Below are 14212 nucleotides of genomic sequence, written 5' to 3' on the forward strand. Positions count from 1 at the left end.
ACCAGAAGGGAGAGGTTGCGGGTCTGTTTGTAAGTGAACAGCGAAGAGTGAGGCAAAAGCGACGATGGGATGGGCGTTTGACAGCCAGCGAGAAAAGAAAAGCCCAAGAAGGTTCAGGAGCCGCCGGGGGGTCCAAGGACCAGAGCACCTAAAAAAAATGAGCCTAAGAGCCTAATACCGCACTGAGGAGGGGGAGACGAGGCAGGTCGGAGTTAGCAGGGCAGGGGGCAAGCCCAAGCTCTCAAGGAGAGGCCCCCCCTGGTCCGTCCCAACCCATCTAGTGCTGGTGCCCAAAACCCAAGCACCCCAAAGCCAAGGGGGGAGGGGGGATCCTACCCAGGAGAATGGCACCGAATGGTAATCGGGATACTTAGTCCAGGTCTGAGGTCTCAGCACCGAGGGAGGCGTCAGGAGCCCACAGCCCACAGCCCCCCGCCCACACCTGCCCGCTTGTTAACACAAGTAACCAGCCTACTTTCACGCGATGTGGGATCTGACAGGGCTCGTATCGTACCTGTTGCGAACTCGGAACAATAAGGTTCGGTCAAGTCGTGACGAGAACGGAATCTCCGTCCAGCCCAGCTCAGGCCCGAGCTTGTAGCTCGTAGCTGTGCAAATAGAGGCAAAAGTGCGGTCGAGAATGGAATGTTGCAAGCTCCAGCTGCCAGGTTCTCACAAGAACTTGGTAGGTAAGGAGATGTCGGCCAAGATGATGAAATAATGAATGATACGAAAAGCGCGGAGTGCCTGGTTGGTTGGGTGGCGTGGAAGTGTCAGGTCCGCCCAGCGAGAGCCCGGAAGGATTAGCCACTCGATATAACGGGGAGGGTTAATTATAATGGCTCGTTCCTTATACAATATGTACTGTGAATCTATTGTATGGCATTGGATCGAGTCGGTGAGTACACGTTGCTTAGGTACATAATACCTACAAACCATCGCATATGTCCAGAGATACACCACGACGACCCAGCGAGCCAGCCACCCGAACTTCGTAGTCCCCGCCAATGGTAAAAGATGGATTCCTGATTCCAGGCTGCAAAAAGTCAAGTGACTTCTTCGTCATGTGTCAGACCCATGGTTTTTTGGCTCCCCGTCGTGGCCCACCTTGCCCACCCAGAGAGCCTGGACCTTGGTCGTTTACCTCGTACCCTACCGAGCAAGTTCTTATAGTTAGGCCCCTTTGCGAGCTTCTCACGACGAGTCTTTGATTCTACCTCAGTACTAAGGCAGGTAATTGTTAGAAAACCATGACTGAGGACTTTCCCTCTCGTCCACCCTGCCTTAAGACTCAAGATCTCAATTTAACTGTCGGGGAAAGAATGGTTGGGGGTTTGGGGGTTGTCAAGCGCCCACTGATTGGCCCACGGGCCTCGTAAGTGATTGGAAATTATCTCGCCTGACCCGCGTACCGAGGTACCAGGTACTCCGTACATGCCTGGCAATCATCAGGCCTGTGGGCCTCTTTGGGTACCTTTTAGAAGGTACCTAGGAACCTAGGGCACATAAACACTCGCAAGCCTCGGGCGTCGAGTCAGGCACAATCGACGTTGTTCTTATATTCACGGGCAATGATCTACCTCGCCTCTCACAACCTCCTCTTAGGCTCTTGGTGCCCGCCCTCGTTAAACCGAGTACTTCGTAAGTACGCCTTTGTGTAATAATGCCCTTTGTATACCACATCTTCTGCCCCTCTTTTTTTTCCCGCTCCTCAAGGGGGTCCTGGCGCCTGCTGCGCGTCATTCATGTCTGAAAGAGAGAAGAGAGCGATGCTTCTGCTCCAGGAAGACCGTTAGAGTCGCTTTCGTGTCCACCTAACGTCTCCGTCGCCCGCCCGCCCGACAGCGTGACAGTATTGTCCGTTACAATTATCAAGTTTGGCATCATCACCACTACCAGGTCAAAACCTGCTTCTCCCGGACCCTTCGTACCTATACATACACTGTTTCGTGCTCTTGCTGCGCATGTCATTGCTGTTTCCTGAAAGGGACCTTTTGATCTCATCCCCCATCCTCTTCCCGACCCGACAAGTGTCTTTAAGGCTCCACGAGCCAGAATCCTTTTCGACCTTTTTGTGAAGTCCTGCCGCTGGTGGGCCTCGCCGTCTCTGTCGTTCAGGGGGTATTTTACCTGGAATCTTGGAAAGAATAGCCCCTTCAGCCTCCACCGTGCCCGAATATCGTCCATCACCGAGTCATCTTCTTTCACGTCAGAGGTGTTTGGATGATTCAGACCAGGTGGATCACGCAATGGTCGGTCCGGTCTACCTAAGTATGCGCACATTGCTCAGCAATAAGAATGGGATGTCGGTCAAATCTCTTTCCCCAACTTGGAGAGGACCATCACTTTGATAATCTGACCCTTGACCATGTCAGGAATAGAGTCCGAGAAGGTTCACAGATGTCGGACTGAAATAAAGTCAAGCAGACGGAATCTGCCCGCCGAGCTCGTGCGGCTTCCGAATTCTCCGAGTTGGTCGTTTCATCTTGATCCTCGCTTCTGGGTTGTCTACTATTTAGTAACACCCCCCATTAATACAGAGTGTTCGGATGGTTCCGCCCTCTCCCATGTCCGGGCCCGCAACTGGAAAGGTAGAAGGGAGACAGCTGGCTGGTGCCGAGTTATGATCCGCCAATCATCCTCGGATCTTCCCACGAGAATCCTCCCTTCGCATCATGCTCTCATTTCCGAGAAGAGGTTTGATGAAACTGGGCTCGAACACGACTCGTCATTCACCGAGGTACCCCAGCGTGCAGTACCAAATCGCTGTCGATCCACAATGTTCACTGTTTCGAGGGAGACGTCGGTACGAGGAATAAGTCAAACGAAAATTCTCATCTGAAACACCAATCTTCTCAGCAAACTCTGCATATCATTACGAATCGCCATTGATTGTCTTTTTAGCCCGGGAGTTGCCAAGCTCGCGTATTCTGTGTCTTTGTGGTTCGAGTACTCGTACAAGTAGTCGTTACTCTGACTGGGGAGGCCCTCGCATCCGAGCCGGGTTGCCCCGGATCGTGCTTCGCCCAATCGAGGAGTCGGCTTTTCGCGGTCTTCCGAGAATCTTGGTTAATACCAGGTCTCAGAGCATGTTTGTACAAGTACTCCTTTGGACCGACTACAAGTGTGCAGGCGGAGCCGTCAGACGTTTGGGGTTCTAGGCGTGCAGATTACCTACCTAGATTTGGTGGTGATGAGCTCTTTGGAGAAAGCGCAAGGGTCACCTTCGAATATGGAGTACCAAGACAAATAACATGGCTGGAGTACACAGTGTGTCCGTGCAAAAGAGTCTCAAAGACACTGGGCAGAACTGGGCAGAATTGAGGTACCAACCTGCCTCGCTACTTCGTGCCTAGTAATACTTGAGCGGAAGCGCTCTGATTGCGTAAACCCAAAAAGGACATGGTCGCCAACGCCAATGCCCGTATTGCCATTTGCTACTCGCAGGAGAACGCCCAGTGTCCGCAATAGGTATAGCAGAATCCCCCCTCGGCCCTTGGAGATTCAGTACAAAGATATCGGGAATTATTATCCGGAGCTGCCCCAGAAAGCCACACAGGAGGAGCATGGAGTACCGAGTACGTAGCCGATTACCACGACCCTGGGCAGGTTGGGCAGCAATGTTGTCTCGACTACTAAGGACGAGCAATGTACTTGGTACGAGGCATTTACCTACTTAGTTACTCATCACAGCAGAGGGGCGATCCCTCTAATCCGGTCCCCGAGGTTGTGGTTGTGGACGCGATTCACTGGCGTTGATGCGCCCACCAGCCTGTACCCTGGGTAACCCTTACCCTGATTCTGACCCCTCCCGATCTCCAATTTAAGCTTGCGTCTCGGCGGGCAGCAAACCTGGGAGATGCACACAACTGGCGCAAAGCATCCATCACCGCAATTAAGAATCCCCGATCCAGCGTGCAACACAATCGCAAGTCGCAACATCCTGCCTCATCATCATACCTCTTGATGCCCAATTTAATCGACAGGCCCATCTGAGATCGATTCCATCGACGTCGCTCCCCCATTTCCATGCGAGTCAGCTTGTGCAAGTCAGAAAGACGCCATGATGCCATCCACCCACCGAGCCACGAAGGTTGATTTCAATTCCAGGACTGATTACGAAAGAGTGCAACGGAATCGAGGTTTCAGTTGACCCAATGTGGCGGGGCCTTCTACCTTGGAAGCTAACGAAGTCTGTCGGAGCCTTTTATCGTCCACTAAGGAAACAAGTCCGGCCTTGAAGATATGACGGGTGCTTTGTTAGAGGCGCATCCGCCCCTGACGGACACCCGCCCTGAGTGGCTTTACTTATTCGCCATACCTCTTACGCACAATAACGCAGCTGGCCGCCACCACCACCACCAGCAGACCCGGGTTCCCCGCTACTTGCACCCACGTGGCGGAGGTCCAGCAGAACGGCACCAGCGTTGAAAATTGCTTCAACTGCGTCCTTACAAGCCGCCTTGGTCTCTTCGGGCCTATCGACCGCCTTAACGAGGCCGTTGAAACGGCGCGTTGCTCCCTTTCGGGCCTCTGCAGCAAGCCACTTTGACGGTGATGGGTGTCTCCAGCTCCCACTCGTCGACTCGTACCACCAGATCGTCAGACTCCTAGTTTCGCTTCGATGCGAGGCACAAGTGAGCCCTCGATTAGCGACCGGAATGTGCATGCCTTGTTCAACTCCCGCCGCAGATATCGTTAGTTCCGGATCCGGAGCTGCGTACGAGTAATAATTGTCTTGCTCGGCTTGGACAGAGCCTGCGGCAATCACCAGGAAGGCATCGCATTTCCGCAGCCACAAACAAATCTGGCTGGGCTACAGCACTTTATCGTCCAAGCTAGCTAATTCTCGAGTCATCTCCTGGAACAGAACTAATGGGAGGCGAGTGATACTAATTTTCTGGCAACCTTTCCTCCGAATTGTTCAGGACGTGCTGGGTAAGTAGCTGGAGGATGACATTTTGTTCCACCTCCTTTTTCCCTTGGAAGCTCATTTCGGCTTCTGGATTATTCGAGACGTTTTCTTTTCCACCCACACGGGGGCCGTCGACAACCACAGCCCCACTTCCCACGTTGACTTGAAGCAATTTGGAAGATGTGGGCAGAGTTGCAGCGCTGGTCCAGAACAGAGAAGCAGGCATGGATGCCCCTTTTCCTGGCGCGGGACACAAAAAAAGACCCATATCATATTGTTGTCTGATCGCCTGCCCGAAATGGACCGTGAGCATCTTGACATCCTTGCATGTGTCTAGATGATAATCCAGCAGGGATCTGCCATATTGTACCAGTACTTGGTGGGTACTGCCGTTGTGGCAAACATGATGTCACTTTGCTCTCCATAGAACAGTCACATTTGTTGCAACGAAAAAGGACCAACATTGTTGCAGACCGACAGCAGACGCACCTTTGGGCTTGTTGACCAGTGGAAATGGTGATGGATGTCATCACGAAGCTTTAGCCTTCGCCATGACTGAGCGGGTGCAGTTTCGGCCGCTATGTGCGTCGGTGATGAAGGGGTCCCCTTGAATCAATCAGACGTCGACTGCCTAGCTCCTTGGCGACAGGCCAATGACAGGAAGCCAGTCTGCAGACGCCACAGATCGCAAAACAACATCCTGGTCCTGCTGAAGAAGAATCCGGAAACATGGATATCCCCCCAGAGGGCAAGTGAAACCGGACTCGGTAAGCAAACAAAAATCTGCGTGGTGGACGAGGGTGTCTGGGTTTCGGGGCGCGTGGCTTCGGACCCAGTGCCTTGGTTGGGGGATCGCCCTATTTGGAGTACTTGTAGGTTGACCAACAACCGTTGCAGAGCAAGAGATGGCATGATGCAAAAGATTTCTCAAAGCCAAAGAAGTCTTCAAGGTCACAGGGGCTGTTCACTAGTCTTCTCCGTCGGGTGGAAAGGACGAGAAATAGCACCACACAATGCTCTAATCCACCCATCTTCCTTCTCGACCGGCCACCAGGCCAGGAATCCGCGCCTGACGATCCATTCTCCCTCTTCCTCCCTTCCCCCCCAAAAAGGTCCATCGCCCATCACATCAGCAGCCACCGGCCTTGGCAATGGGTCCATGCATAACGATGTCCACTATGAAACATTAATGCATGACAAGCAGAAGACCGAATTTGCGAACTATCAACTGCTCGTGATTGAACGCTCCAGCGTTCACCGTTAACAGTATTATCCTCTCAGTGACTGACTGCCAGGCATGAGTAAATCGGCGTCGAACTCCACCAATTGTGGCAGCATCCGCGTGGTCGGGGCATCTTCCGACGGGAGGCAGCCAAATTTCTTACTGTACGGTAGAGAGATTAATCCAACTTAAAAGCCCGAAGTACTCGGTAGGAACACGCAAAACTGGCGTTGAGAGAAATCTCGGAGCTTGAATCACGCGGACCTTGCCTCTGGCGCCTTCAGCGAACCCGACTTTACGTGTTCAAGTTGTTTCCCAGCGCCTCTCGAAGGCCCAAACCGGTGGTTTTCAGTCAGAAAAGACGCGCACCAACCGCGACAAACTCCTCTTCGTAGGTAGGAGGTATCTGCTGTACTAGTAGGTAGTCCCATTAGATCAGCGGGTAGGAAAGCATCCCACCGGAGTCCTTCAATCAATCAAAGCCTCCACCAGTGCTAGCCTTCGCATTGCCACGTGGGCCGCAGCATCGGATCATCCTCCAAAAGAGTTTCTAGCTTCAACATTAAGAGACGGTGTGAATCAGGCCATTGGCAAATCGGCTTCAAGGACTGGCAAATGTCAAAAACCTGGTTCTGGTAGCGTTAAACAATTCGCAAAAGCAAGATGCTTGTTGCTCCCGGAATTAGGAACCGTGCTAAAGGCAGAAGGAGGTCAGCAAGCTGTATCAACAGACTTGACCAGGCCAAATTTTCGGATCCAGCAGGTGGACGGAGGAGAGGTAAGGCAAGCAAAGCACGGAGCGACAGGGATGGTGAGCGAATCCTTGGCTCGCGTTTGCGCTCTGATAGCGAGGAAGATCAAACAACGGATCTGAAACCCAGCAAACCAGGGATGACAGCCATGCATTCCAATTGGTGGTCCGGTTTGAGCAACGTGCAGACGGGCTACGCCGCCGGGAAAATGTTCTACTTGTACTTGAACGTCCATGTCCGGTTTAAAATGGGACTTGAGGAGACGGGCAAAGACGGAGATCAGAGGGGGAATCCGGCGTGCGACAATATTTGGCACCGACATCCATCGGCGCTGGATTTTCAACTCTGATCCTCAGGGATCTCGAGCCTTCAGAGCTCGATCGTCTGCTGCGTTACTTGAACAAGTATGGAGTGCCTGACAAAGAGCATGCAGAGCGGCCGCAAATATGCAAGACAAGGAATGTGCCCGTCACTTTGCGACTGCCTTCCTCTTCCGCAAGGGGCCTGAGCCTCCACTCGCCTCATTTTTCGCATCGACGTGAACGATTGGCTCGATCGTGAGGTCGTCCTTCCTCACCGCGTCTTCTGAAATCGCCCAACACGGCCAATATACCGAGTATTCTTGGCTCTGCTCATCATTCCCGGTGATATCCGCGGCGTGGGCGATAACTAAGTTGTCGGGCTTTGGCTGTCAAACTTGAAGGCCAATCTTTTCACGTGTCGCAAAACAAACCTGTCCGGAGGGGCGAAACCCTGGCCAGATTTGCCCACGCGTGTCCCACGTCCTTTCCATGCCGCAAGCTGTTTATTTTCCTCTCTCGGCTTGCAGAGTCTTGAGTCCTTCACCCTCCCCTTTTGCCCGCCCTTGTTGACAAGAGGGTATGATTGTTTGCAGTTGATTCCCGCCTGGTTGGTTCAAGAACTGACAGCTGTCAAAAACAAGACCACGCAACCCGTGTCACGAGACAGGTTTGAAAGCGCGTCGAGGGTTGGGAGTTTGCTACGGCAGCTTGGCATATCCCGACACTCCTAATCGCTTGTTTCTACTCGGCTGAGAGCACCGGCGCGAGCATTAACATGTCAGGCCCGATTTGATCGTCCAAGCGTAAAGTCCTTTGCTTCTGCCACATTGCGCGATCGGAAGCTGGTAGGATGAAAAGAGGTGAGGCGGGCAGCACTATTCTGGACCTTGATTCCCTCCACGCGCTCATTTCGCTAGATTGTGGCACAACTATTAGGTCGAACCTCGATCCGAAGTTTTCGATCCGAACATCAGAATGAGATGCCTGCTTCCCAATGAAACTTGGCACGTTGCGATGGTTGGCCCCGGAAAATCAAAAACCTGGTCCTCGCCCGTATTTCGTGTCAATGGGTTTTCCAAGGTTCGACAATGCGAGATTGACAGGTCAACCGCAAATGTTTGCATGGCGTTGTGGGATGCTGAGTGGGAGACTGACGGGCTACACAAAGCCACCCCATACATACCCCAGTCAACCCGTGACGTTGAAATGTGATGTGTCACCTACCTTTTTTCTGTCCCTTTTCTGCGCCGTCTCTGCGTAGGCTGGTCACTCCACTCCAAGAGTCTCGAAAAGAAATGCCGGATGTTGGGAAGACGGGCAAGCCATTCAGAGCTACATCAGACGACTGCAAGCTACGTCGGCAGGCGACCGCTTCAACCAGAGTGGTGATGTAATTCATTTTGGACTTTGGAAGCAGAAAGGCTGCTGGGAACAGCAAGGGCCAGCAAGGACCAGCAAGGACCAGCGTGTGATAGTCAAGCCACAGCTGCACGGGCCACTTGTTCGAATCCAGTCCGTCATCAGTGTCACACACCCTTTGGTGTTTTCAGCTTTTCCCACCCCGGTCACCGCCGTTATTGTCGGTCGACAAGATGAAGTCCTTGACCATCTGAAGCGCGGCAATTGCGAATGCCACCATGTTGGCTTGCCTATCATTGCCCAGCCCCGTGTCCAGATCCTTGTTTAAACTGCCCTTCTCGCCCACCACAGCCAATGCGACGTAGCCGCTGTGAATTTCCGCCTCGTGTCAGCTTCACATGTCCGTATTGAGGCGCGTTGGTGTGAGGCGTGTGAGGCAGATTCTGGGCCCAGGAGATCACTTACGGCTGCCTGTTCGGGGTCTTCCCACTGGCGGTCGGTCCTGCTGTGCCTGACTGTTGTATCGATGGCGGTCGGGTAAGCCAGAAGTCTCGAACTCGAGGCCGTTGCGTGATCTACATATTCAGAGTGAAGGGCGAGTACGTACCTCACCAACGCAATAAGTCCCTTGCAGTTTTTCCCTCACGTTCTTAGCCAGCCCTTCCACCAGTTCTGGGGTCGGACCATCGTAATTGTCTATGTTCTTTTGCGTCCAGCCAGCGAAGGCAATCCTAGACTCCAAGGTGTACAGCGTCAAGCCGCCCTTGTAGATCCTGCTGGCCCCTGGGGTCGCGAGCAGCGAGGCGGAGATGAGGCCTCCAGCGGCGGTTTCTGCCACGCAGATGGATTCGCCTCGAGACTTGAGGAGGGTCGCGACATCCTCGGCGACAGATCTAAGTTGAGGCGCAGGGAACTCTGCGGATGACATGGTACTGTGTTGGGCGATGGGATTGTAAAATATACGATACGGGCTGTGAGACTGTAGGAGTCTACGTGAATAAACTGAATGCATAGAGGATGGGACACGAAGGAGGATCCAAATGGGATACATCAATGCAATTGTTGGAGTTGGTTATGATCAATCATCGTCAAATGCGGGGGACAACGATACTGTGAGAGTCCAGCCTCGGGAGCACAGAACGAGCGTCTCAGCATACACCAAGCACATTATTATTTCGCATCTTCGAAGCCTCAACCACAATGTTGCTCGATAAAGAACCTGGGATTTTGCGAAGCTGAGATCGACCGTCCTGCTCAGTGTCTGTCATCTGACAATGTCTGTCGAGGCCATTGGGCTTTGGTATTGTCCTGACCAGCCACCTATCACTCTCTCACAATATGGAGCAGCTGCTACCACGACGGCTGCCCAACGCCCGTCCTCAATCCCCTTCTTCTGCTCGGTTTCCCCTTGATGTGCATTTCACCTCTGCGAGTATTTACCGCATTCCACTCATCGCCCTTCTTCTAGCCGACTGCGTTGAAAAGGGTTGCAACCCTGGTACCTTTTTGCCGACCACACGACCTCTGTCTCGACTCGATTGCCTGTCACTCACTCCCTTTCAGCATCATTACCATCTGAGCATAGGCTGATGGCATCACGAACTGCTCGAATGTCCAAGGCTTGTCTCTTGTGTTCGGAATGCCTGTCACGAGCCTCTAAGAAGTGTCCCTTTCTATCCAAATGAAACGACATTTTCCTTCGTTTAGTTTCTCTCCTGGACGTTCACCCTTACACCGGGGCGCAGTTCCTCGGGCGTTCACAAGAAGTTCGAGCTCGCCTTCGCCGCCTCTACATTTTCCTCCTCAATCCTTCGCGAACTATTGGCTCTGTTTCCATCTTGAGAGCTGAGATAGTCATCCGACCTATGTTCTGAGGCCCTGATGAACCCCGAAGAGCCTTACCGATCCTGAAGTCTTCACGCAAGACATCTACAATTTTTGATGACATTCAAGACCCTTTGCCTCGCCCTCTTGCGATGTTTTGCGCTCTCTTCGACCACAGACACATGGATTTGAGATGTCGGCAAGGCATAGATTCGGAAAGCAAACAGCCACGGAATCCGCGAACTGATTCGAACTTTGTTGGCAGTGCTTACACCATTTGCTGCAATTTTGACAAGCGAATACAGCTTGTTGCCTCTCGTTCATGTGCAAATCTCCTTTCTCAGTCCCTTGGGGAATGCTTGCCTCCGAAACCAAGATGATAGTGACACGATCGTGTCAGGGTTTTGACACCCAAATGACATCAGCCAGTGTGCTCCTTCATTCTTCTGTTGTCCAGTCAAAGGCAATCTTGCGTTGTCGTTTACTTCATCAGACGTCGAAAACCAAATGGGTCTCGACATGCAAACACTGAGGTTTCTGTCAGTCATCATACCAAGCTGCGTTGAATGGAAGTCCTACGCAGGCAGAGGAAAGGTCCAAATTTATCAACCCGACTCTCGGAGTTTCTTTCAGATGCTACATTGTCTAAGCATCCTCGAAGCTGAGGTTCATGGTTTCAACATTCTGTACTTGATCTGTTTTGATCTTATTCCTACAGCGTCAAACTAGGAGGACGCTATTTGCTTTGCACATCTTCTTCATGTTATCTGACTGACTGTTCTTTCAGAATTCATGACTTCGTTTCTCTAGCCCCAATGAGACACATTCGATAGTCTTCACTAAGACTCCTGGCACTTCTACGCTCACCGCATCCTCCCTATCTTGTCCAACAAGCTTTCGAGATCGCCAAAGTTCGGTAGCATTGAAGAGGAGGAACGTACTGGAGCGTAAACAATACTTGGAATCTGCTGTCACACCGTCAATACTTCAGTCAAGAAAGAGAACAAGGAACCTAGCAATGTAGTCAACAAATAAGTTGTAAAGCCCCGAGTGTACGAAGCACTTTATCGAGGCCACTCCAACCTGGGATATGGACTCGACGTACGCAGAATATAACTTGAAGTAGCAGATGCCTCGACGAAGGAAGTGCCCAGGCATTCTTTCCTGGACGAGTGATTGGTAATTTCTTCCTTCTCTCTCGTGTCGAAATGCGAATCTACTATAGACGACAGGTTCACGGTCTCATCCACTGAGCCTTAGATCTTGGACGCCTTTAATGGATATCTTTGCTTCACAGGTCAAGCAAGCAGACGCCGAATATATCTCGCTTGGACGGCAGATTATGCTTCAGGTCAAGAGGTATCTGCAAGAAGTCTGCAATATCAGGCATATTTACGATAAGAATACTGGCGAGTTAGTCACGCGCCTAATCTTAAGCATGTCTGGACCATTTGGGTAACCTGGAGGTTCCATCGTGTACCTCTTAACTACTTATACTTGAGCTGTCCCAGGCCCAATGTAGATGTTTTACTTGCTCGGCCCTACGCTCTGCAATAGCTGACGAGCCCCAGTCCCTTGAAGCAAAAGGGATTGGTTCGCTGTCAATAAGCCGCTGGACTCGAAGACTCTACGACTACCTTGGCTCTAGGGAAAGAAACACAGGCCGGGTCCAGTCTCGCGCCTTTTCTTATCTTCCTAACCCTTGACCTCGACACGCTGCTCTGCAGCTTTACCCTGGAGCTCGATCCAGCGCTCATTCCCATTTCCCTCCTCTTCATCCAGGTCGTGCGCGGCCTCGGCCTTCTTCATGCCCGTAACGAACCCGCTCTTGGAGAACAAGAAGTCGACCTGCTCGAGCGTCTTGCCGCCTGTCTCGGGACACAGGAAGAAGACAAATGCCACGGCCACGAGGTTGCCGATGAGCACCCACAGCCAGAATTTCCAGCCCACATTGGTCAGGCCGATGGGGCCGGCGAAGACAGTGATGAAGGTCATCAGCCACTCGCCGAACCCCGTGAACGCGCCGCCAATATGTCGATATTCGAGCGGCGCGACCTCGGAGCAGTAAAGCCACACGCAGCCCTGCCAGGCATACCCGAACACGAAGAGAAAGGCGAAGATGATGCCGATCCCTGCCCATTGAACTGATTGTGTCGGGGAAACAGCTTGGAGGACGGTGAAAATGAGCATCAGGACCGACATGACACAGGCCCCGTAGAGAAGAACCGAGCGACGTCCGACTCTTTCAATGGTAAAGTAGAGCGGGACACAGCCGAGGGCAAAGCAGATGTTGAGAATGCCCGCAAGCAAGCTAACGAGGGAGGGGCGGGCGCCAACCCGGCTGAGGATCACAGAGCCTGTTTATTTCCCTCCAGTTAGCTTGGAAACACTTTACTTATGAAAATGGCACAGTACTCCAATAGGCAAGCAATGAAGAGCCCATCCATTCCCTAATCATCGGGAGCCAAAAGCAGATACACAGCCGTCGGATGATCTTCATGGGTGTGCGGTCGATGATGCCGCTGCTCGTAAATGCCTTCCAATGTAAACTAGACTTTGCCTCCTCTTCTGCTTCGATGGCGATGAGGATCTCCCGCTTGATCCTCTGGACTTGTTCCGAATCGATGGGAGCATCATTCAGCCGTTCCAATGCGTCGTCGCCCTCCGCGTGGCGGTTCTTTGCATAGTAGTATCGCGGTGTGTCGGGGAGGAAGAGCATGCACACTCCCGCAGTAAGCGCGAAGATACATTGAAAGGCAATGGGGGCTCTCCAGCTCCATTGGCCGTTGGACTTGATACTGCCGTAGTCAATCCAGTATGCAATCGGGACGCCGCTAATCAGCACTGCGGAACGTTGTTAGCATACGTTGCGTGGTCGCCGTCTGCGAATGATCTCGATAGCTTCGAGATACAGGAAATTTCTCTCGACAGAGACGGGACTCACTTATGGCGTTGAATGCATTCGCAGGGCCACGGTCTCCTATCTCGACTCCAGTCTCCGCAAGGTAGGTGGGCACAGCACTGGAAATGCAACCGATGGCAAAGCCTGTTATGATTCGACCAACGGTTAGTTGTGCCACAGAGTTGGCGGTCGCTTGAATGATGGAACCGACAATGGCGGCGGCATTTCCCAAAAGAATGGTCCCCCTCCGGCCAATCTTGAAGGCAAAGGTGGCGACGATCAGGCAGGTGATACACGCCGACAAGGAGTAGGAACTTGAAATCCACGGTATAACCCATTCTCCCGTGGGATTGCCAATTGCATCCAGGAAGGGCTTGTGCAAAACCACACCACCGAGCACACCAGCATCGTACCCGTACATCATGAAGGAAGTTCCGCATATGAACTTCATCAGCCAGTAGAGGCTTCGGCCTCGGAGGTTGATAAGGCCTCCCATCTTTACGGGTGCAAAAGCATGCACGAAGAAGTAGGTTCCGTCAGAAGGTGCAGGGCTTTTCTGGCCGAAGTTGGTGGTTGTCTTTGATCGCACCGAAATGCAAAGGCTAGTCCAGTCTGCCAATCTTTGGAGTATTATTATAGTTCATGAGCTGTGTCAATCAACCAGAGTCAACAAGGCCCACAAGGATGGAGGCTCATCTCCGCAATGTTGCTGGAATGGCCGGTCTGTTGAAGAACCCGAGGGTATACGCCTTCAATAACATCTGGACAATCAGTATGTCGATGTGATTGGGCACTGTTCCAGGTTGGAGAAACGTCCTTGCTTCCCTGCTTGTCAGCGGGGATGGTGTCAGGACTTTTTGGCAGTGGAGCCCTCGAATGCAAAATGTTCAATAGCTTCTCGATAACAGTACGTATAGCGGTGCTCGGAGCCTCGCC

General features: G+C 52.4%; 3 protein-coding genes across 3 annotated transcripts; all 3 read right to left on the reverse strand.

Moving 5' to 3' along the window:
- Positions 1-4324: 4324 nt before the first annotated feature.
- Positions 4325-5141, reverse strand: Z519_00025 (uncharacterized protein; the record flags this gene model as incomplete). Its single annotated transcript, XM_016757785.1, has 2 exons — positions 4325-4811; positions 4894-5141. The coding sequence occupies 2 exons, from the start codon at positions 5139-5141 to the stop codon at positions 4325-4327; spliced, it is 735 nt and encodes a 244-aa protein (XP_016625034.1).
- A 3596-nt stretch (positions 5142-8737) lies between these two features.
- Z519_00026 (uncharacterized protein) lies at positions 8738-9478 on the reverse strand (the record flags this gene model as incomplete). Its single annotated transcript, XM_016757786.1, has 3 exons — positions 8738-8918; positions 9016-9065; positions 9158-9478. The coding sequence occupies 3 exons, from the start codon at positions 9476-9478 to the stop codon at positions 8738-8740; spliced, it is 552 nt and encodes a 183-aa protein (XP_016625035.1).
- A 2591-nt stretch (positions 9479-12069) lies between these two features.
- Z519_00027 (uncharacterized protein) lies at positions 12070-13772 on the reverse strand (the record flags this gene model as incomplete). Its single annotated transcript, XM_016757787.1, has 3 exons — positions 12070-12731; positions 12790-13218; positions 13319-13772. 3 exons carry the CDS (start codon positions 13770-13772, stop codon positions 12070-12072), a joined length of 1545 nt encoding a protein of 514 aa, XP_016625036.1.
- Between the last annotated feature and the right edge of the window lie 440 nt (positions 13773-14212).

Source organism: Cladophialophora bantiana, assembly GCF_000835475.1.
Source record: "Cladophialophora bantiana CBS 173.52 unplaced genomic scaffold supercont1.1, whole genome shotgun sequence".
Taxonomy (NCBI): domain Eukaryota; kingdom Fungi; phylum Ascomycota; class Eurotiomycetes; order Chaetothyriales; family Herpotrichiellaceae; genus Cladophialophora; species Cladophialophora bantiana.